Source organism: Spea bombifrons, chromosome 1 (assembly GCF_027358695.1).
Source record: "Spea bombifrons isolate aSpeBom1 chromosome 1, aSpeBom1.2.pri, whole genome shotgun sequence".
NCBI classification, from domain to species: Eukaryota; Metazoa; Chordata; class Amphibia; order Anura; family Pelobatidae; genus Spea; species Spea bombifrons.
The window spans coordinates 87,950,421-87,973,404 of NC_071087.1; the positions used below are offsets into that span (position 1 = coordinate 87,950,421).

Here is a 22,984-nt window from a genome sequence, read left to right on the forward strand (position 1 = left end):
GAGAATTAAAGTAGATCTTTAATTGCACTGTATAACATAAATGTAGAAAGGTGGTCCTTCGACGTGTCGGTCACGCAGCATGGTGAGTTGTGCATTGTGAGCTCTGGTAAACTCGTACAAATCGTAAATGGTCTCGCTTTGTAAAGGAATGCTCACTTAGGCTCCTGTTTTTCTTGTAGCAGAGGTATAATGGACTCCCAAGCAGTAAGGCACTGTTAAGGGGAGAAATATGTGTTTTATAAATAGCGGCTTTTATTCCAAAAAAAAAAAAAAAAAAGTATATTAAACATTAATAGTCAAATTAGACTAAATAGCTACATTATACTTAAAAGGCTTTTGCTATCACATTCACCAGATAGTTTAAGAGGTCAGCATAAAAAAAACTCACTAAACTACACTGCTGGATATCAAAATACATTTTACAGGTGAAGCAATTATTTTACTTGTGGGAATGAGGGCTATGTAAAGCCTGCTATACAATCCAAGGGAATATGCTGCAGACATCCATTGAAAATCATTTTCGGTATAGTAAATTGTATACAATTGTAAACTAAGTAAAATAAATACATTATTCACTATATAAACTCACATACATATTGACTTCTTATGTCAAGCATTTTAAAGGGACACTCCAGACATAATTTGCACTTGAATGCATATGACTGCTGTGTGGCCCCTTCAAATTTTCATGACGTCCTTTGCCAATGTGTCCACTCCTATACCCACCCCTAGCTAAATGCCACGCTGGATGTGTGTGAGATCTCCATGCACATGATATAATCACCTCCAGTTAGCTCTAGTACTGGCTTGGTGAATGCTGCAGGCAGGGTCTCTTCAGACTCATATGTACATGCTGTTATGCATGATTTGAATGGGAGTGATTTCCTGCCAATGACTGGCTGCTTTGCCAAACCCCAGCTAAGTGCTTTTTTCTGTTTTTGAAAAATGCATTTTAACCCCTTCAGTCCCCTATGGATGTACCGGTACAGAAGCCAGCATTGCAGGAAAACCATTACATTTTTAAATGCCCAATCACTGCTGACGTCACTCGGAAGGTTATCGGAAGACAGGATATCCCCTGCAGGGTTTGTCCAGACCCTGCTGGGATATCCAATCGCCCCGATGAGGCACTGATCACAGACACTGTGATCTCTATGCAAGTCTGTGGGGATCGGTGATCAGTGCAGGAGGAATCGCAAGGAGGAGTGAGAAACCACGTTTCTCACTCTTCTCCCATGCTGAAAAATGAAATGAAGAAAAAAAAAATGTTAGTGATTTAAAAATAAATAAATAAATGACTCAAATAATACAATAAATAATAAAAAAAAACAAAGTGAGCTAAGTGATGTCATTGTGACATCACTGGCATTAATAACATGTTCAAAAGGTTGCTAAGAGGACCTCTAACCCAACTGCACTGATAACAGTGCATTTAAAAAAATAAAAAAAAAATTAAAAAAAAAACCTTACTTCCCATTGCCCTAACACAACATCTAAAGCGTATACCCCTCCTGCCCCAGTTCACAACCCCCAAACCCGTTAAGCAATAAGCATAAAAATTCTATGAATAATGTATACCTTATAGTATGTTCCCTATAAGTGCTGGGAAAGTATGGAAAATCTATATAATTAGGTGTTTCTGAAATCAGGACACCTGAATTGATAAATTTGGATGGGATTTTCCGTCGCTTTACCTGATTTTGTAAGGATTCAGAGGGAAAATATATAAAAAACTAGGTTTTTAAAAAAAAATAAAAAATTTGCTAGTTTTTACTAAATTTCTCATCCTAAATTTTCAGCTATTCATCTAACTATGGTAGCAAAAGAAAGCTCTATCTCTCCTTGAAAAAACAATATATAGTTTACATGGGTACACTATTTGCAGGAAAGGAGAATAATCGTTGAACCAACATACCGCAAAATTACCCGGGCTGTGAGGTTCCAAAAAACCCTGGGACTGAAGGGGTTAAAGTAGCCACAAAGTACTCTCATTTGCATTCTTCTTTAGCAGGGGTGTCAGGGACACTAAACTCTAAGTCCCTTTCATACAATTACAGTTAAATGATAAAATTAGTGTAAAGCAGCTAATAACATTTTTCTGCTGACTTGCCTACACTGCTTTTTCCCTTTGTGAACACTGCCATCTGGTGGTCTACAAGTGTAACATCCAAATTCAGGCAGCAATGTTCAATTATGCATTTAACTAGAATGCTTAAAATGCAAATGCTGTATACACAAGACAGTGAGGTGTCTACATCACAATAAACAAAACACTAATATTGTAAGCAAGTTCTCACTTGTTTCTGTAGGTTAAATTATGTCACATTACTTGTTATGTCCTGTTTACACGTTGTACAGCACTGTGGAATATGATGGTGCTATATAAACCAAATGATAATATAGATACTATTTCTGTTCACCGTTTGTTTTGTTTTCCTCATTGTGGTGTTGGCATAGTTATTAGTAAGCGGAACTGTTCAGTCCATTTTCCTGTATGTTATTCTGATTACCCAGTTCTTCGACCTTAATTGTTAGCAAAAGGTATACAGGAAAAAGGAATTAACTGCAGAAATATGAAGCTACATTTTCCACTTCAGGGGATCAAGAAGTACTAGGTTGAATGGTATGATTCCTGCATGTAACTAAACTAGAAAGAGCAGTTATCATGCTTCATGCAACGCTAAGGGGGCTAGAGGGTCACAAATTGCTTTACTATGAAAGATTAAGTCTATAAAAGAAGTACCAGCAGCGGTATCCTTATGTTAAGCTGGTGAGAGTCTGTTAAAGAACACTGTTCAACTAAGCCTGCCAGATGATGTCATAGCTCTACGTTGTCCATGCAGTCACAGGTAATAGAAAGAACAATGTATTTCTATCTTGGGTATAGTATCATTGGCTGATTCCAACTAGCTCAAAATAATAAGACAATGAGCACTCCAGAAGAACATTAATGGTGAACTAGTATCCACGAAAATGTTATTAATATATCACAAAGCTGAACCCATAACAATACACAAATGTTTTAGGGCAAAATGCCCCTTTTCGCAATGGGTATGGTCTTTGGGACTTCAGCTAGTTAACTTTATTTTGTTTTTGTTTATATTGAACCTAGAAATTGTGTGATATCAAGCCAACAGATATAATCTTGTCAACCACCTTCTCATAGTACTGGATATTCTTGTCAGCCATTCCCGTGAGCAGCTGACGGAAGTCCTGCCTCTTGCTATTCTGCCACCTCTCCATATCTGCTTTCAGATCTGCATTGAAGCACTCCACCTTGTCTTGGCACTTCTCTACTTCAGTAGGTACCTATAATATTTAAACAGAAATATTGGTATCAATGTGAAAAAAAGTCCCATATTTATAGATGCTAAAACAATAAAGAAGAAATATTCCTTAAAAACTGCTTTAGTTCTGGCTTCACAAATATATCCCACAGGATCACATGGAAGATAAGTCCTTGTCATTGACATGCCAATATAACAAAATATAAACAAGCATATTAAACAAAAATCTCAAGTATAGAAAAAAAAAGAGATATCTACAGTAACACTGGTTGCACATAGTATTTGCCTGAGTGTGTCCTTTTCAGATTTATTTTTTTAATGAGCTATATGACCTGATTATGTGGAAGAGGTACACAGTGTTGTCTACCAGAAGTAGTTTGGGTGGCTATATTAACAAACTATTTCCCTGAGCAGGTACCAGGGCTGAACACTGTTCTTTTCCTGTTCTAAAAGTTTGGTGTGTCTTCTATGGGGCTTCTATGCTGGAGCACTGGCATCATGTGACCTTCCGTTGCTCCATCATAGATACCCCAGCGGAAGTACCGACAGAGAGAGAGGTTGCCTGTGCGCATACATCCACCGGCTGCTAGAGAGGAGGATCCAGGACCCCTGCAGTGCTGCGGGGATCTGGATCTTAGTGTTATAATCTGACCTCTATTTGGAGGTCTGATTATAAGATTTTTCATTATTGATTTTATCGATTAGTTGTTGCAGCCCTAGTATCAAGGTACATAGGGTGAGCATTATTACATATATAAGAATGAGTGGAAAACTTAGTTAACATCAGAGAACCCATCATAATCCGTTTCCCAGCTCACCCCTGTTCGTTCTTCTCGCTTAAGGGCAGCAGCTTCCAGTTTGGCTTCATATTCAGCTTGGACTTGATCCCTTCTCTTCAGTACAGCCTAGTTGGAAATTATTTGAAAATTAGAAATTTATGAAAATTGTTGATAGATACAAGATGCATTCAGATACAAAAAATAAAAATACAGACATACAGAGAAGATAAACACAGCATAGTAAATGAGGAAATATCACAGGCTAGCAAAGGATGGTGTGGGTGGTGATGTGGGGAAATGGAGGAGACCTCAACATGTGGTAGTGATTAGATGAGGACAGACGCCATATTAGGTCATCAAATAATTATGCTAAAAGTCTTGCCACAGTTACCACAATTCTGAAATTATTATTTTCACTTCAGCCGAGAAATAAAAAAGTAATAATATAATATGATAATATAATAATATTAATAATATAATAAGAAAGGAAATGGGTCAAGTTTCAGCACTGGAGAGCAAGAACACGAAGGAGAATTTCAAACACATTATAACGCATGATAAAATGGGTTCAAGAAGTTGGGGGGTAGCCCCTGTAAGGGGTTGCTTAGATAGGCTCAACAGACCACGAACCACTTTAATTCATCTACATAAGCCAAAAAAGAAATACATTATGAGTTTATTCACTAAACGTAGAGTTGTCAGGAAAGTGCAGGAGGGCTGTGGTTTACACTCCAGTACGAAGGGCTGAGCTGGTCCAGTAGAATGCATAATTCAATGTGTACGGAGACTTTCCAGAAATCTCACTGGTTTAACTGTGCATAATACATCGACAGCCATGCAACAGGGTTGGCCCTCATAATATATAGTGTATATATAACGCCCCATTCATACTTTAGTGAGTAATCCCCTATCTTGTCCTCATTTTACCTTCATGGATTCGGTGTACAGGATATACTCTCTCAGCACGGGCAGGAAGTCCTCTGTCATATCCTCCGTGAGCTCCTCGAGTGCTGTGCTGCAGTTACCAACACAAGCAGACACTCCTTCCAGTGGCTCGCTTAACTCTCCTTCTAAAGCGCTCCACGTGGAGTAGATTGGACCGTACTCTCGGAGCTCCACCAGGTATTCTGATACGGAACACAGAATAAATCTTTGTAGCTGTTAAACCAATAAGCCCTGGGCATCAACAAATCTACAGTAGTCTGTACAACTATTCTGGAGACATCATACAAAAAACACTACATGGCTATTAAAATGGTGGCTCAGTTTCTTAAAATATTAGCATTATTTACTATTATGAAAGGATATAATACAACTTCATGGATTTACAGATACACATTTAGTGGCCAGTGAGAAAAGGATGACAAATGCCTGCTGGGAACAAGCTAATTTAAATGGGTTAACTTGCGTAACCAGTCATTAGCAGCTTACTTCACAACTGGTGCAGAAATCAGGAAGTGGGGGTGAGAAGGGAGTCACGTGAATGTTTGTATTATCGTTAATTCTGTACTCAGACTTGAACAGAACCTGTATTTTTTGAATTATTTTTTTTAGGGATGTCAGCCTATAGCCCCAACAACAAAGAACTCTATATATCAAATAGAGGTCGGATTATAAAACACTAAGATCCAAAAACCCCGCAGCACTGCAGAGGCCACGGATCATTCTCTCTGGCACCCGGTGGGCATCTGTGCGATGCGCACAGACATCCTCCGCTACTGTCCTCCACTTCCGCTGGTGCTTCTATGATGGCCCACCAGTGTCACATGACCTTTCAATGCTCAGCCATAGAAGATCCAGCGAAAGTGCCAGCCAGAAGCAGAGGTTATCTACGTACACCGCACAGACGCTCACCGGCTGCCCCTACTAGACACCAAGGAGTCTGGAGCACGGGAATATCAAGAGCACAGTGGTATATAGGGGGTTATAAGGCATATTTGGGGCAGAGTGGCATATCAGGGGAATAAGGCATTTTAGGGGGCACAGTTGCATATAAAGGGTATAAGGCATATCTGGGTGGAATGAGTGGCATATCTGGGGGTATAAGGCATAGTGGGGTATAAGGTATATCAGGTGGTATAAGGCATAGAGGGTAGATAAGGCATATGTGGGGAGGGCGGAGTGGCATATCTGGTGGTATAAGGCATATGTGGGAGGCAGTGTGGCATGCCTGGGCGGCAGTGTGGCAAGCCTGCGCTCAAATGTGCATAACGGGGGGGGGTTCAGGTTGGAAAAAAGTGACTGGAGAACATAACATACCCACTTCCTCTTTGATAATGCGTTGGGCTATCCTGTCAATGGTGCCAAGCTTCAGTGCAAACGTGTCCAAGTATTCCATGATTGCTGAAAACTCCGACGGACGATTTCTCAGCTTGTAACCACTAGTCACATATCGCACGGACTCCCCCATTTTAGAAAGCAAATTGCTTCCCTGCTTTTTGTAGCTGTTCAGGTCCTGTTACAGATCAATATCAAATAACTACATTAGAAAAACACAATAGCCCTAAACAAGAATATATTAATACACACGATAACTTTCATTAGTAGCAGCCTGTGGTCTAAGGTATCCATAACATAATTTACACAAATGAAAAAAGATAAAATATTCTAACCTTGGATGTGAGAAAGACATTAAAATGTTCATTAAAGGAGAGAACTGGATGATCTGCAATCCTCTTGAGGAACTTGTCCAAAGCTCTTCTTCTGGTTTCCACAAATTCTTCTGAAAACCGATCAACTACTCCCTTCACCACAAATTTCTCAGGAAGAGGCTGAATCGGGTCAGAATATAACATTTCAGATACAAAAACGCATGCACTATGTAACATCATCAAACCAACTTGTTGATCCTTACCATCAACACTTGAGAGTCCTTATTCACATTTAACTTTAAACAAGTATTTCGGTTAGAAATCCTTCTAATAAGTCCAAGATAACGTTATTAATATGAGATATCATTAGCAACAGCTTCTCCATTCATAATTAGCCGTATGGCTATTATACAAATATAAGACTAGACCCAAGGACTGATTACTGTTTGAGTGTTTACATCAATATAAATGGGACGGGTAGATGGGCTGAATGGTTCTTACCTTACCAGCAGTCATATTATGTTTCCATGTGTATCGAGTCAGTTTTGCTGATATACTTCACTTTGCCATTTTTTATTTTATTAAGGCACATGTACTATTAAATTTTCCGAAATATGACTACAATGAGAGGCATCTAAGACCACCACCGGGAAGGGGTTTGCGACTACTGGCTGCTGGCCTACAGCACGGTGCAGCGGTGCTTAGCACTGATCTTCAGATAAAGTATTGTGTAACAATGGGAAACATATGTCCGTTTTGTCTGCTCATTAAAAACTTGTATGCTTTTTATCTTGTGAGCTCCCCGATTTTGGTGTATTTTTTTGTAGTGTAGCGTGACGGAAATCAATATATTTTTGTATTTACTGGTCATGCAGTGAGTTCTTGCTTTGCGTCATTAAAAACTTTACAGAAGTAACTTCTTTCAAAAAGACCAATTTATAACGTCAAGGATATTACAGCACCTGGTAAAGGAGTTCTAACTACATGATTAAAATTGCAAGCAACACTTTTATATTACAAATATCTGATAACTGCCAATTATAGAGAGGGAAGACAAACCGATAAAAGCCTACAACACCTTTACAAAGTCTGCATGTGCGCCACTTGGCTGGGCCATAGTCACTTGTTATACTACCTACGGGAATGAAGTGGTTGGGTTGGGTTTCTTCAAGCTTATTTCTCAGCCAATCAAAGTCTTGGTACCTTCGACGAACAGAATATTCTGGCAAATCAAATTCTGACCGGGTGGTCTACAAAAAAAAAAAAACATGAAAAAATAAAGAATACATTGGATGTAAGGCAAGTTTGTTTTACTTTATGTTAGAGGTTAATACAGTGAGGGCATTTAAACATGAATGGGATAGGCTTATGAATGTAAGACAAGACCAAGGACTGATTAAGGTCTGAGTCTTTACATGGGCCGAATGGTTCCTATGTGCCATCTAATACTAGGTTTGGGGAAGTAAACTAAATCATATTTCTTACTGTGAAAAAGTTACCTCTACAACTCAACTTGTATTAAAACATATGAGCCGACTGGGTTTAACATTTACATATTTAATGTTATTCAAAATTATTATTATTAGGGTTGGAGGTAAATAGGTTACTTGTAATACTGTTTTCTGCATTATACAGCAGTGTATAAGCAGCAGAGCCCTAGGTAACAAATCTTTAATTTCTATTTCTATGGCAAAGCACTGGAAGAAACCCAAGCTGATATCCTGGATACTGATATCCTTCTATTGAAGAAGAAGGGTACTGACGCATGAAAATGTCTTATCTAAAAATGTCATGCTTGGTTTGTAATCTCATTTCATGGTAAGGGCAGACTTATGCCCACCCCAATCATCTGCTCCAGTAACAAATTGTTAAAAAAAAAAACAACAAACAACATAGTGTGTATATGGACTTTACTTACCTATGGTACCACCCTGCACTGGTCAACACACACAGACTTCTTTTTGGACATTGCCTACTCAATGCCTTCTAGTTTCTGACTTAAGGTCAATTTTGTAAATCCATCTGTAGCCATGACTACCTTGTATTGTTGAATTCGTAATGGCTACAATTCACAATGCCAGAAACAAAGAAGGCAAATAGGAAGTAATGAACTGGTTCATGTGATCCTACACCAAATCAAGTACAGCTCAGTGTAACTCTGTCCTGGCATGCTAAAATGTTTGATTACCTTGGTCATTATTCTGTAGGTAATATAGGTTTCCATAGTGCATACATGCTTCTTTGGGTCATCAACGGTAACAAAGAGGTCCCTGGTTTCACCATCCAAGTCATCATCCAGCTGCAGTCTGTTAAGAAGTGATGATGATGATGCAGGGCTGGAAGTGTCTGCAGGAGTACCATTGGGTAAGCTTAGGTCCTAAAGAACAGAAAAACAAAACGATTTAAACCATGTACCACATATTAACCCCAATATTAAATACATGGGGGTGATAAACCCGAAGTATTAATTTATGTTAATTTAACACATTGTCTACAGGAGAATTATACCTAGCTATTCAACTGTGGGAATGATCATTTCACTTTCAGAAAACTAAAACACAAAAAAATACAATAGGTTGTATAGATCAATCAACCTATACTAATTTCTTTGAGACCCCTTTGGATAAATGAAAGTTTAACAAGTACTGAAGAAGGTTTAATCTTGTGATTATGATAACATACCTCCAACAAGCTTTCTGCTGGATTTTTTAGCTATACTATATTTTAAACAAAGTCAAAGAACAACGGGCAGTAATATGGAGCTTACAGATGTACTGTATTTAAGGTACACTGATTATATATATTTGTAATCTGGCAGGGTACTGCCTATGATTAAACTTCTTATCACTTTTTTTTTTTTTAATCACCTGCGATACCAAAAGTACGCAAATGTATAGATGCTCCTGGTGGAGTAAGCAATTTGGCAAATCATTTCATTCAAGAATGGACAAGATAGTGGTAGATGATGTATTGTAAAGGTAGATGAATGCACTTGAGATGTAAAAATCCAGGTACAGAATACAGTATTAGTGCTGTGTTTCTTTCCAAGAAAGAAGGGGAAAGAGGTCTGGGGGTGATTATCAGATAACTTAAAATAGGCAGGCAAGCAATGCAACAATTTGGCAGAAGAAAGACAAGCAGAGTGCTGGATGTAGTGCTGGATGTAGAGCTAGATGTATTAGGAGGAGAAAAGGGAAGCATACTTCCCAACAGTCCCGGTTTTTGTTGGGTTTTGTTAATTAAACTGTTGGGAAAAGGAGTGCCCGTTATTAACTGAGTAGAACACTCAGATAAAATGACATTGCTTCAAATCGTTCAGAAATGGGATAAGGCAGTTTGAAACTGCTGTACCACAGCTTAAAAATCGTTAACTAAGGTTTTCCACTTTACTGTTCCAAAGACATAACAAACAGCACATCCCCAACAGGAAAGAGGAATTAACCTTTGTGACTATCTAGAGTCCTTTATCTAGAAGCGGATGCTAAAGCTAACTGTGGCAAGCGTCTGTGTGTGCGCGCGTTATATATATATACAAATACACACACACACACACACACATTTACGCACATACACAATACTCACTGACCAAACACTTCTGAATCCTACTTAATAACCTCACTGCATTCTCCCCTCTTAACACCACATTTTACGTTACTGCTTTATTTTTAATAGTATAAGACTCATCGAACTTGCAAAACCAATAATTAAAGGGAATTGAAAAGTTAGTCACTTGATTTGACCTATATCAGAGGCCATTTTGCTTTACATGGCCCTGCAGAAGGCAACAACCATTTCTTGACCCAAATAAATGGTTTTTGGTCAGTTTATGTCCCAGGTGCGTTCTGATTCTTTACAGCTCTTGGACCTTAGGCTTGAACATAAAATACAATACAAATCCCGTTCCAGAAAAGGTGTTTTCGTGTTTTGGATCCTTCCACTGCCAGAGCTTTGGCTTATGAATGTGCAGATTACCTGCTTGCAACAGATGAATTAATATTCTTGGGCAGGGCGCATGCCATACCTGTTTTAAGAAAGAACCCTACTTCCCGGTTAAGTGAATAAAGGAACACAAGATGGGTGAAAGGGTTGTTTAAGCATAAACCTCCCGGAGGTCAGTCAGCGAAAATTGAACTTGTATCATGCTGAAAAGTCTCGTGATTAAAACATGTGATTCCTTCAAAGCTTAGACTTTAACAGATTTAAAAAAAAAAAAAAAAACATCCGATTCACACAAAAGTATAGCTTGCCACGAAAGCCAGTTACACACAAGGCCAAGTACTATGGAGCTTTTGCCGACACCCCACACTCGCCGCAAAGCTTATGTCACAATATTTAACATTAATATGTTGACTTGTTTATAACTACATTTTTTATCTTTTAATGCGCATTACTAGTTTTAAAAGCATAGTTCTACAACTACGAGGCGCGTGTACAATTCAAATACTTCTGTGTCTCCTAGCAACCTCTTCACTACATGGTTAAATCCATATGGACAAGGGAGTACACATATGGGCCACTGTTTAAACACCGTGCATGAGGGAACTCGAACAGATAAACAACACGCTTTAAAGCAAGTTCATTTTAAAAATCATACAGCCATATCCTCCAGTACTGCCAGGGCAATGCAAAGTATGGGGCCTGGATGAGTGGCTTTGTTTCAAACAGATATTTTGATTTTATTTATTTGAGCTTACTAAAATATCATAATGGTAAATTATTGGGGTTTATTCACTAAAACCCTTAACCATGGGCATCCAAAGTATGGGGCAAGAGGGGGCACTTGACTCTCACTTACAACAAATACCTCACGAAGTCATTTTATTCCGCCAATGCCCTGCCCCTTTGATAGCGTTATTTTTTGACCACCTGGAAGATTTCAGTGGACGTCCATGAACATAAGTGCACTTATGGTAGATAACAGACTTGATAGCCATGCGCAATGCCAGCAAGCAGCTTCAAGGGCCAATAAGGTTTTGGCATGCATAAAACGAGGGATTGATTCACGGGAGGAGAATGTCGTCTTGCCTTTTTACAGGTCATTGGTAAGACCTCACCTTGAATATGCAGTACAATTCTGGGCACCAGTCCTTAAAAAGGACATTATGGAATTAGAAAAAGTGCAAAGGAGGGCTACAAAATTAATAAGGGGATTGGGTGATACTAGTTATGAAGAGAGGCTAAAAAAGTTAAAATGATATACGCTAGAAAAAAAGGGGATATGATAACATTATATAAATATATGCAGGGCCAATATAAAGAGCTCTTCAGTGACCTGTTCATTAACAGAAATGTACAAAGAACAAGAGGTCACCCTCTGAGACTGGAAGAGCGCAGGTTTCATAGACGACAAAGGAAGGGATTCTTTACAGTAAAGACAATAAAGGTATGGAATTCACTGCCAAGGGAGGTAGTGTTATCAAATACATTAGATACCTTCAAAAGAGGTCTGGATATTTTTTTTTTTTATTATTATTTTTTTTTTTTTTTTTTTTTTTTTTTTAGAAAGGCATGACATACAGGGCTTCTTGATCGAAGGAGAAATCCGATTGCCTTTTAGAATTTTTCCCCCTGATGGCAGAATTCAAAGTAGCTTAATTAGGGGTTTTCTGCCTTCTTTTGGATCAAGAGTAGGAAGGCTAGGTAGAAGGGTTGAACTTGGTGGGCTTAGGGGTTTTTTTTCAAACTTATGTACTATGTAAAACAACCCAAAATAGTTGGTTTATATATTGTTTTATATATGGTTTATATATTGCGTCCATTATACGGCACAGATGATGGAAAGGAATGTATGGTTTGGCCCCATGGTGTTGTAGAAAAAAAAGTAAATTCAAACTACTAAAAGTGACATGTTTCAAACCAAAAGCATGAAAAAGACCAACTACAATATAATGTAAAAAGCCTGTTTTTATATTTCTTTCCGGTTATGTGGCTGTAAATCTTTAGACATGTTGGTGGAAAAAGCTTGTTAAACATTATTAAATCCTTCTTGCTTTTAACTGGAAAACCAAACTGCCGTGAACATTTTTAGAATCAGGGGTAATTTGCCTTGTCAACGTGTGTTATATTTAGAATATTGTCAGGTTATTAAAGATTCAAGAATGCCAAATACCACCAATTTAAACTTCACAGTCGCTAAGTGATCTGCAGGGAGGGTGCAAGAAAGATCATTGGGGTCTACAAAGTTCCCAAGTGAATCGCTGATCATGTTACACTACTCCATGCTAAAGGGAAGTAAAAACATGAAAAATGGTTTTTGTTTTATAAAATATATATATATACATATATATATATATATATATATATTTCTTTTTTTTTTTTTAAAGGAATTAAACATTCCTTCATACTTCTCCAAGTATAATTATTTAGAAGACAAAACCTCTGCAACCCTCCAACCCAAAGGTATTAAACTGATAAAAAGGTATAGCGTTTAAGGGACTGTTTGTGCCCTTATGAACCTTTTTAGGCCATGCATGTGCAGTATTACTCTACTCCAAGGATGTTACTAAACACTACATTTTGTAATCGGCACCTATCCTGTTAAAGAAATAATAAACACATTACAAAACTTGTTACTTAAAAAAAAAATTGTGTATCATTTGTGTAGGTACTCTGGTTGCCACATTTGTGCCGAAAAGAGAGAGAGACAGGGAGGGGAAAACAAAAGAGAAATGACAGAATAAAGGGGAAGAGAGAGAGGAGACACACAGAGTAATGATGAGACAGGAGAGAAAATAAATAGAGAAAAGGTAGACGGGAGAAAGTAATACAGAGAAAGAATGGAAAAAGAAGAGATAGTAAAGAAGAAAGAGGAAAAAAGGGAAGAAGCAAAACCTGATCACTGTTTTAGCGCTACCGACAGTGTCAATTACACTTGTCTTTCCACAAAACTTGTACTGACTAGAGAGTGGGTCATCTCCACAATCCTCAACCCATGTACACCCTGATGCTGTAGGTCAAACTTTTTGCTACACAACAGCACCAGCATGGCGCATCAGTTGTCTTTCCCTCCACATGCATTCCTGGGCCCGATAAATGGAGCAATTAGCCTCTTCACGCCTCCAAAATGTATATGTGCAGAAGCGATCTTGTAATTGTACATGCATATCACCATCACTGCAGTTGGACTGAAAACCGAGGAGCTAATGGGAAAGGAGAGGCATCTGCTAGCAAATCTTAAAACGAAAGTGTGGAAAATACAAAGGCATTTGGTGCATTTATTTTCAAAGTTATCCTATAACACACCAGAACAGTTATTCAACTAAAAAAGACTCAATATTAATTAATTAACAGCAACAGAGCAAATGGTTGAAGTAAGTCCTTACAAAAAAAACATTTCTTACAAAGTAAAGGTATTGTAAATTAGAAGATAGAAACAAGCACTCTAATTAGTGAAGTTACTGCAAATAGGCTTATGGCAGATTAGATTACAATAACACATAATGTGAGGGAAAATTTAATTCAAGTGCCAAATTTGTCTACTTCAATTACCGGTACTTTTACCCTAATAGTACACTAATAGCATAGAGTCATTTTCAGCTGGACTACTTGCGTGGCAATGTGATCTACAGATTGTTTAAGTCAAAACTCTAACAAGTTTATTTTAAAGTTCTACACTATTGGAAAATATCACTTCCGACTTGGGAGAGCCCATCGGCTGAGTCCGCTTTATCTCCTTTTCCACTCCAGTTTTGGTCCTCACGTAGGTCCATATAGAAGCGGACTATCCTTATGAGACAGTTCTGCTTGGATGCGTAAATGGATTATCCCCTATCCTCCAAACTCAACCATATCATGGGTTGGCCCGATGACACTTTCTACCAACAGACCCAGATATGTACCCAATGGCATACATTTTCCACACGCATCAGTCAAAAGCAAGATATTGTTACCCTGATTTGTCATTAGCTTGACAGGTGTTGGACCTGAATATATAACGGCCCAGGAATTCAAGCAATTTTTGTATGCAAAAAGTTATTCAAATATTTTACTTGTCCTTCACCTCCTTGGTAACTGTAACCACAGATTTATCTGCCCTGGGTAACATCCTGAAGGAACTTAAAGACACTTTCACAATGACCGACTGCCATGTGATATACAGTTCAAAAATCACTCAAAAAAGGATCTTCAACACATGAAATGATATCGAAGACAACCTCATGTAGCTCTGCACCATTTGAGTTGCCTCCTATAGCTAAGCAAGCAAGCATTGGCTTGGCCCCATTGGTCAACAAGGGAGTAGCTGAGTCAGCTAAAAATCCTTGCGTTGCTCAAGGTTTTAGTCCTTGGGAATCTTTACAGGGATTTTCCTTATCTTAGTCATTTCCAGGCTCTTGCTTGGCTCCGGCCCAGCTGAAACCATGCAACCAGCTTGTTCATGCACCTCTACTGCTTCCTAGAATTCTCTGCCACCCTGGGCCTGCCAAAATAACAACTCAAGATCATTAAAGTTCCGAGTCGACAGCAGCTGAATCCTGATCTATATATCCGATAGGACGATCCAGATGCCAGGCTCTGTTTACGAGCTAGACCTTCCCACCCACAAGAAAAGTCAAAAACACAAATATTCTGAGTTAGACATTGAGTTTGAGCTTTTTTTTTTCTGGGCTGGAAACAAATATTTCTTGATCTGTTTTCCAGTAAGTACCGTCTGAAATATTTTTGTGCAAGGCTGCTGATTTCCTTTCATATCAAATGATGATAGTCGGTATTAAAAAGTAATCTGTCATTCTGAGACAGAAGTTAAAACACGAGATTGAGGGCACAGTTCCAGACAACGTACACTAAGAGGTTCTAGTTCCCTAACCTCACTAAACACATTATAAAATGCCAACCGCAATGTATAGCTAATTGGGTAACTTCTTAAAAGCTAGATCACCAATTTTAAATTCAAGAGGATCCTGCCCAACTGCCAGGCACTATCTAGACTAGTATAATAAAACCAGAATGCCACAGATCAACGGAATGTTCTCTCCTCGTGAATGCAAAACTGTAAAGTTTTAGGAAACCACCAAAATTCTTGCTACCATGAGTGTTAAAAGCAACAAATATTAAAGCAATCATTAAAAAAGTTATCGCATGAAACATTTCACAATCCCTCCTACAGCAAACCTACTAGTATCAAGTGCATCTCGAGAAAACATTTTTTCCTTATCTCTTGGACTAAAACCAGAGGCCTTAATACTTCTGAAAAGTCTTTTCCTACCTCTAAATAATTTGTGTTTCATCCTACCATTTGTAACTGTAAACTTAGTCAAAACCACTTTATAGAGTGTAGTGTTTAGTCACTAATAAACAAGTAATTCCTCAAGTGGGTGACGTCAGAAGTCTTGCATTGTTAAGGGCCGCGCCTGGCAAATCTCTCTGCCACAATCGCCGAGTTGGCCTTGGATTATATGTAGAGTTCAATATGGTGAAGTTGATGTCTATTGGCCCAAAACAGAAAATTACATAAACTCAGAAGTCTCGTCTTCAGATGGAATTAAGAAGCAACCTATTAAGTCTCTCTATTGGCCCAATAAAAGCTACCAACTTCACACATGGTGTGTGTACTTTTACTTTATAAAAGTAAATCTATGTGGTATATTCAATGAAGGGAGAGTCGTCAGGATAATTGTTGGGATCACGGCTAGGTTAACACAGTGTGGGGTCCACAGTAAAAGAAGGCTTTGGGCAACTCTAGGTAAGTTAACAGGATAAAGGGGGGTAAAATAGTAAGGGAGGGAGTGAGTATGTGAGTGAGTTTATATATTAGAATAGTTGTCTATGTGTTAGCATGAGTGTGTATGTGTAAATGTGAGAGGGACCAGACACGCTCTTCCTCCTGCAGAAGTTTACTGAGGCAGACTCTTCATAACGTAATGTCAAGGAGCGGACTCTTGAGCAAACTTTTCTTTTAGTGAATAAACCCCAATGTCATATTTCCCTTGTAAAGCACTTTTTAATATATATTAATATATATAAATAAGTTACGTTAAAATTAATTGAAATTAATTTCAATTTTAAGACAGTGAATATGTTGGAGTCTGAGGTCATACAATAACCCCGGATGACCCCATCTGGTTCTAGGACCTCCAGCAGCTCTACAAAAAAGCGGATCTGTCACTTATTTATGACAGGTCCGCCTAAAGCACCATAGAAACCGATGCGGCTACATAGACTAATGGAAGTTTAACAAAGTTTCCCAGCCACTTTGTTAAGGAGGAGACATTCTTTCAAACCTGTTCTCTCTTAACTGATGTTGCCACTGATTTATCCTGACATGAGAGGCAAAGCAGATCGAAGAATTCCAAGCTCTATTAGCAGTAGCTATGTCTGTTTTATAGCCAGTAAGTGTGAAATGTGTGATTTGATATTGTATTGCTATTTCACCTCATCATTTTTAGCAGGAATGCAACTTCTTCTGGTATTATAAACAATATATTCTAGAATACAGCCAACAGATACAACACATGGAATTCCAATCATAGAAAATCATGGTCCCCCCCAATTGTGGATGGCTGTCAATTTTTCCCTACCCCCAATTAAGCTCCTGTTACCCCAACTGTGTAAAGACAAACACATTGCCCCATTCATACCACCCAAGGTATTTTATACCCCACCTTATCTGCTATGCTGCTGGGATCGGTGTGTAGCAGTTCTGGGCTTGGGATGTCAATAAGAGCTCCATCACCACCTGCTGCAGCCTCATCTTCTCCAGGAGAACAGCTCAGGGGGTGCTTGATGTCATGAAGGGACTTCTGCCCGGATGAGGGCAAAGATTTGGGCGTACTCGAGCCTGACATAAGGGAAGGTGTTAAGTACACAGAAACCAAACAGACTCGGCCGATCCTAACAACCGATATCCATGAACACACATGCACACATCTAGCGATCGAGTCAGCGATCAATTGGCAGTTTAGCTCTTCTGGATTAGATGGGGAGGAGAAAGAGTGGGATACTGAATACTGAGAGGTTCAAGCGAATCCACGAACCCACTTTGCTTCCTAGGAGGAAGGGGCTGGGTATCTGCTAGAAATACAATCCAGGCTTCCTCCACATCATGTAAACTCCTCGGATGTCTCTTGTCCACCCCTTATCTCCTGCAGAGTGCAGACTTCTCTTCCCAGTGTGAAGCTTGTTGATCCACAAGGGTCTCTAGAAAAAGACAGCATGCAGTGTCCAAACCCACCAAGCCTCCTTCCTGATCGCTAAGTGTTATTACTATTCATTTAACAGGAAGGTGCGATCAGTACGGAAAATAGAGAGTGGGCAGCTGTAACACCTCAAGCCCTCCCGTGACTCCTCCCCCTCGCGCTCTCTCTTTTCCTCCATTCCCATTTGCCCCCCTCCCAATCTCTATGACGAAGAGGAAGTTAAACCTCAAACCTCGGTTCCAGGAAGTGTTTGCAGCCCTTATACAGCTCTCTGGGAAACTTACTGCTGCTCATTAGGGGGGGATAAAAAGCCCCAGTCACATCAGCGGCTTGCAACAAAGTGGGATTTAACAAATGACACGTTTTCTGTGACGTGGAGCTGCTCCTTAGGAAGAATCTCAAAATCTCCCACATTCCAGAAAAAACTGGAGTAAAGTGGAAAGTCTGAGGTGGAATTGAACCCCACTTACTGCCAGTCAGCTCCAGCACTCACTGAGTGTTTTAAAAATAGTGTAAACATTTAAAAAAATGAAATAAAATAATATATTCCACTGATGTCTCCATGACCTCATAAGGGGTACCATCTAGTTTCAGGAAAGATCTCTGAGGTCTTCAAGGACCTCAAGGGGATCTCCAATTAAATAAAAAGTGAAAAACATAAAAATAATTAAAAAAAAAAAGGTAAAAATTTTAAAAATGGAAAAATAGATGCCATAACATCCACTACAAATGTTGCTTGTAGGAGGTAATCGGTTGAAAGATGGTAACATTTTCTAAGCCTGTGTACAGGGGTCTTGGTAGATCCCATGGAACGCTCCCACCAGCCGGTGCTGGAGGTGGCTGGCAGCGGGTATACAATATAATAAGTATCATGTTATATAATACATTATGTCTTTGAGAAAACAGAACTTTGTCAAAACTGGAATATCTTGTCTGTACTTTTTATTATGATGAATATCAATGTTCCTTCTTTACTGTATAATGAAGCCAGGTCCACCTGAGGTCCAGTGGCTTAGGAGGGCCCTGCAGTTCTGTGACTTGCCACACCTCTGTCTCACATTTGTGGTCTCTGCATCACAGAGTGAAGTGGCTTCAAAGCAATGGCATCATATCCTAGCACTTTGTTTTCTCAGTGATGCACAGACCACAAGCTCCAGGGAGAGCAGGGCCGATATTTGCCCTTTTCTATGAAAGGGAACAAAGCAATGCTATACTAACTCCTTGTCCTGGGCACCGCAATCTCTGAGGGCAGTCCTGAATGTAGGGTAAATACCCAAAGCTCTTTGTGATGCAGTATGAAGAATAAATCTTACCCCTCATCTTTAGACCTGCCAGCTGTTCTGTTGCTGTGTCCACCATGGTATGTGTAGCTGGGCACAGTCAACATGCCAGTGGTACGTTCTGTCAGAGGCAGTTCTGTGTTAAATCCTGACACATGATTGACCAGATTTTTAAATGAATACAGTCAGTTTTAATGATTTAATGAAGAATAAGTAGGTTTCTTGGTGGTGCTTCTCGTGGTGTCCAGAAAAATGTATAGGTCTATTGGGGGTGCTTCTTGTGGTGGAGCCCTATATTATTTTCATGTTGGTTCGAAAACTAGAAAGAGCAAGAATATGTACCCCTGATGCTGGACACCTACTTTACTGTTCTTTTACTATGCGTGATCTAAAAAGGGAGAATGACATTAAATTTTGGCGCCCATGGTCGTTATGTCGACAGAAATCTGAACCATTTAGAGTGACTAATTTTCATAAACAAATCATACTACTGTCTGGCTTTCTCCTTACTTTGACTTCCAGCAAAATATTAGCTTGGCGGTAATAGAAACTTGGATGAGAAACACATTATCTTAAGATCCTTCACCATACCTGCGAAGATCACAAATAACCAGATAATGAGACTCTTCAAACATTAACCATAAAACTCTTCAAAAATTCCATTGCAGTAGCTTGCTGAAGACAGTAACCCAATGGTTCTAATAACGGCCGCTACGAGAACCATCAGGTGGTAAAGATATTGTCACCTGCATTCAAACTCAGATGTTCGGGTTGTAAACATTTAGTACCGGTTTCAGTGTGGTTTCATATCATGCTCTGTCCACAGTACATGGAGCCACAAAATGTTCTTTGTTCAGCTCACTTTGTGTAGGTGTGACATCTATCTCACTGCAAGGCAGAAGTTCCTCTGTAAGAAATGTTCAAACCTAAACACAGCCATTGGTAACCGCATATAAATGTATCACCAGTTCCTATTATTTACCACAGCCTGGCCCTAGATCATAACCTCCACCTCCAACCTTTTCATTTAATATTTCTATAGCCTTTTAAAAGATTCCAACTAATTTATTGAGGTTGCTTCCCGAGAAGTGTGACCAGTCTTATTTGGTTTTGCCTTGTTAAAATTACAGTATATTGTTAATAACTGTTTTGAATACTTAAATTAAATTAGGCTTGAGCAACGCTCTGCATAATGCCCTGAACAAAACCTTGCAAAGTATCTCAGACCAAACTATCCCAGCTTCGATAGTTAGTTGGCAGCAACTGCACAGTAACCTTCCTCTTTTGCTGGGTATGTCATATCAATGCCAGCCCACACTGCTCACGATTACCTGTACTTTCATATCATTATATATATATGCATACTATAGAATTGTTTTGGAAGAAGGAACTAAAGAGCAAAGAAATATCTTAGCAGATTTTGCATTTCCTTCTGGGTTTTTTTTTAGTCCATGAATACCACTAGGATTTAATTCTGGCAAACCAATGTTTTTTTTCTCTAAAGCACAGGTAGAAAAAAAGACCTGTGTACTAGACGTATGCACTCAATAGGATCCACACTGACTGCCCCATGTCCAGCCTCCAGCTGGTTCTAGCTGAAATTTTATTATTAGTCAAAATTCTTATGAAAAATTTCAACGTGTTTTGAAATGGCCAAAAGAAACACTTTTTGGTATGATGGACTTGATTGTGGGCAAGACTAGTGTGTGGGGAATTACCAAGGCAAACATGGACACCTGGGACATATATTGCTGTACATGTGAATCAAATCTTTTAGGGTGCAACATGTTAATAGAGTAGGCTGAGGTTTAGAACCTCTCAGAGCTCTTGAAAGTTAATGCGACTCTTATTTTAAGCTGTGGTCAGGATTTCTGTTATGGTCTGCTGCCTGGAAGCCATGGTATGAGGAATAAGGGATAGTCTGAAGATTCACCTGAAGGATAGGGTGAACGACAATGGGAATTGTGAGGGTTTGCAAAGTATTGCAGGCAGCTCTCCATTTTTCACTCAACAGACCATGGACATAGCCAGGTCATAAAATGAAGGCATTGTAGAACTACCCACTCAATAAAGTAGACATGTGCCTAAGGACTACTAAACTGAGAATGTGACCACAGAAAAAGAAAGAGAAAAAAGTCACACACAATGAAGGATGGATTGCCACAAAAGATCACGTTGCAAAGTCACACCATACCAATTCTCTATAAATATTTAAATTATTATATATTCAAGAATTTATAACCAGCTGAACAGGCTAAGTTGTGTAACCTTTTACACTGAACTATTGAGATGATAGGTATAATTGCCTTTTCCTATGTTGCACATCTGATTGTAGCGCACTGTAGGGTGTTAAGCGCGGTATCTAAAAATAACATTGACAGGACAACTACTATCCCATCTAAACAAAGTTGAAAATGGTAATGAGAAGGTCTAGAATATGGTTGCCATAGCAAATATGAATATGTAATTAGCATACTGCCGTGTCTGCAGAGCACTGGTATTTAATGCTATACTCAGAAGCTCGCCTTCTCAGACTTATAGAACCCTAAGGAAAGCAGTATACAGCAGTATGCTGATTACATAGTCAGGTATTCATTTAAAGCAGGGATGGGGGACCTTTTTTCTGCCAATGGCCATTTGGATATTCATATTATCATACAAAATTATCAACTTAGAAATTAGCCACACATTGTAAATTTATCCCACCAGACAAACCTCCCTTGAATTAATGCCCTATTGCCCCCAGCCATCTTCACATTGTATATTTATCCCACCACCCAGCCCCCTTTTAGTATTGATTTATATGATGCCTCCAGCCAGCACCCCCTTGTGAATTAATGCCCCTACACCCTTGCGTATTGCGACCAGCCAGCCCCACATTGAATATTTATGCCACCTAGCCACCCCCCGTTAGTATCATGTCAGCACTGACACCCTGATTGCATCCACAGGACCTGCCTAGCACCCAGACTGGAAACATAGGACTTGCCATATTTTCCCCCAAAGAGCCTCCCTGTGCCATATTTGCCTTAAACAGCCTCCCTGTGCCATGCATCCCCCACTTACACATCCATGCTATCACACACATATTCATTAATTCACAAATATTAATTCACTCATTCAGATACTCATTCATTCCCTCATCCACAGATACTGATTCACATAGACTCATTCACAAATATTCCTTCATTCAGATACTCATTCTTTCATTCAATCACACATACTCATTCATACACCCTACTCCACCCCCTTACCTGAACTGCAGAAACTCACCAGCTCTGGTGCCCACACTGCTGATTACAGGACAAGTTGGCACTCTTTGAGGGTGAGGGTAAAACGAGAAATGGGCTAAGGGATATAAACATACATGGGAACTCAACGGATTTGACCCAGAGATCTTCTGGTGCAGCGCCACTTCTGCGGGTCAACACCTGAATCCTCCGGGTTGTGGGAGTGGGGTCTTGACTCACCCCGCTCACTGCCCATTTGTCCTTTAAATTGGGGTGTTTCCCACATCAGCGGGCAGTCCTGGCTGCGTCCCGTGAAGATGTTCCCAGGTATGGATTTAAAGAAGTAAAAGGGGTAGGGGGTGAGAGTGAGGAAAAGTGCCAAGGGGCATTGACAGATTTATCTGTGCCACTTGCACCCTGTGCAAGCAATTTCTCTTTTACCACCCAGGGAAAGCAGGAACACAACAGGGTTACGTGATGTAACCATAGGAATGACTGTGCCCGTGGCAGCTGTCCCTTTTGCCCCACGTAAGACGTCCTTAACACACATAAGAAGGGGTTAAATTCCATACTTCAGCTGAAGGAACATAATATAGTCAGAAAAAACACCTCTGCAAGTATTTAACCTTCTTGCACCTCCCTACTTTTGAGGGTCACAAATCCCATAAATCTGGATTGGGGTGTT

At 39.4% G+C, this 22,984-nt stretch overlaps 1 protein-coding gene across 1 annotated transcript; it reads right to left on the reverse strand.

Moving 5' to 3' along the window:
• On the reverse strand, positions 1–17,946 carry SNX30 (sorting nexin family member 30). The gene is made up of 9 exons (XM_053465832.1): positions 17,256–17,946; positions 8,846–9,034; positions 7,797–7,907; positions 6,679–6,837; positions 6,326–6,521; positions 4,994–5,193; positions 4,106–4,192; positions 3,157–3,309; positions 1–212 (listed from the first exon to the last, which is right to left on the reverse strand). The coding sequence occupies exons 1-9, from the start codon at positions 17,436–17,438 to the stop codon at positions 153–155; spliced, it is 1,338 nt and encodes a 445-aa protein (XP_053321807.1). The 5' UTR covers positions 17,439–17,946; the 3' UTR covers positions 1–152.
• Between the last annotated feature and the right edge of the window lie 5,038 nt (positions 17,947–22,984).

What these genes read in the sequence shown, in the direction of transcription:
- SNX30 (XM_053465832.1), bottom strand. Translation starts at nt 17,438, where the DNA reads ATGTCAGGCTCGAGTACGCCCAAATCTTTGCCCTCATCCGGGCAGAAG. An exon ending in AACCCAACCACTTCATTCCC is followed by an intron (nt 6,838 to 7,796) that starts GTAGGTAGTATA and finishes GACCCGATTCAG; the next exon opens with CCTCTTCCTGAGAAATTTGT. An exon ending in AGCGAGAAGAACGAACAGGG is followed by an intron (nt 3,310 to 4,105) that starts GTGAGCTGGGAA and finishes TAAATATTATAG; the next exon opens with GTACCTACTGAAGTAGAGAA.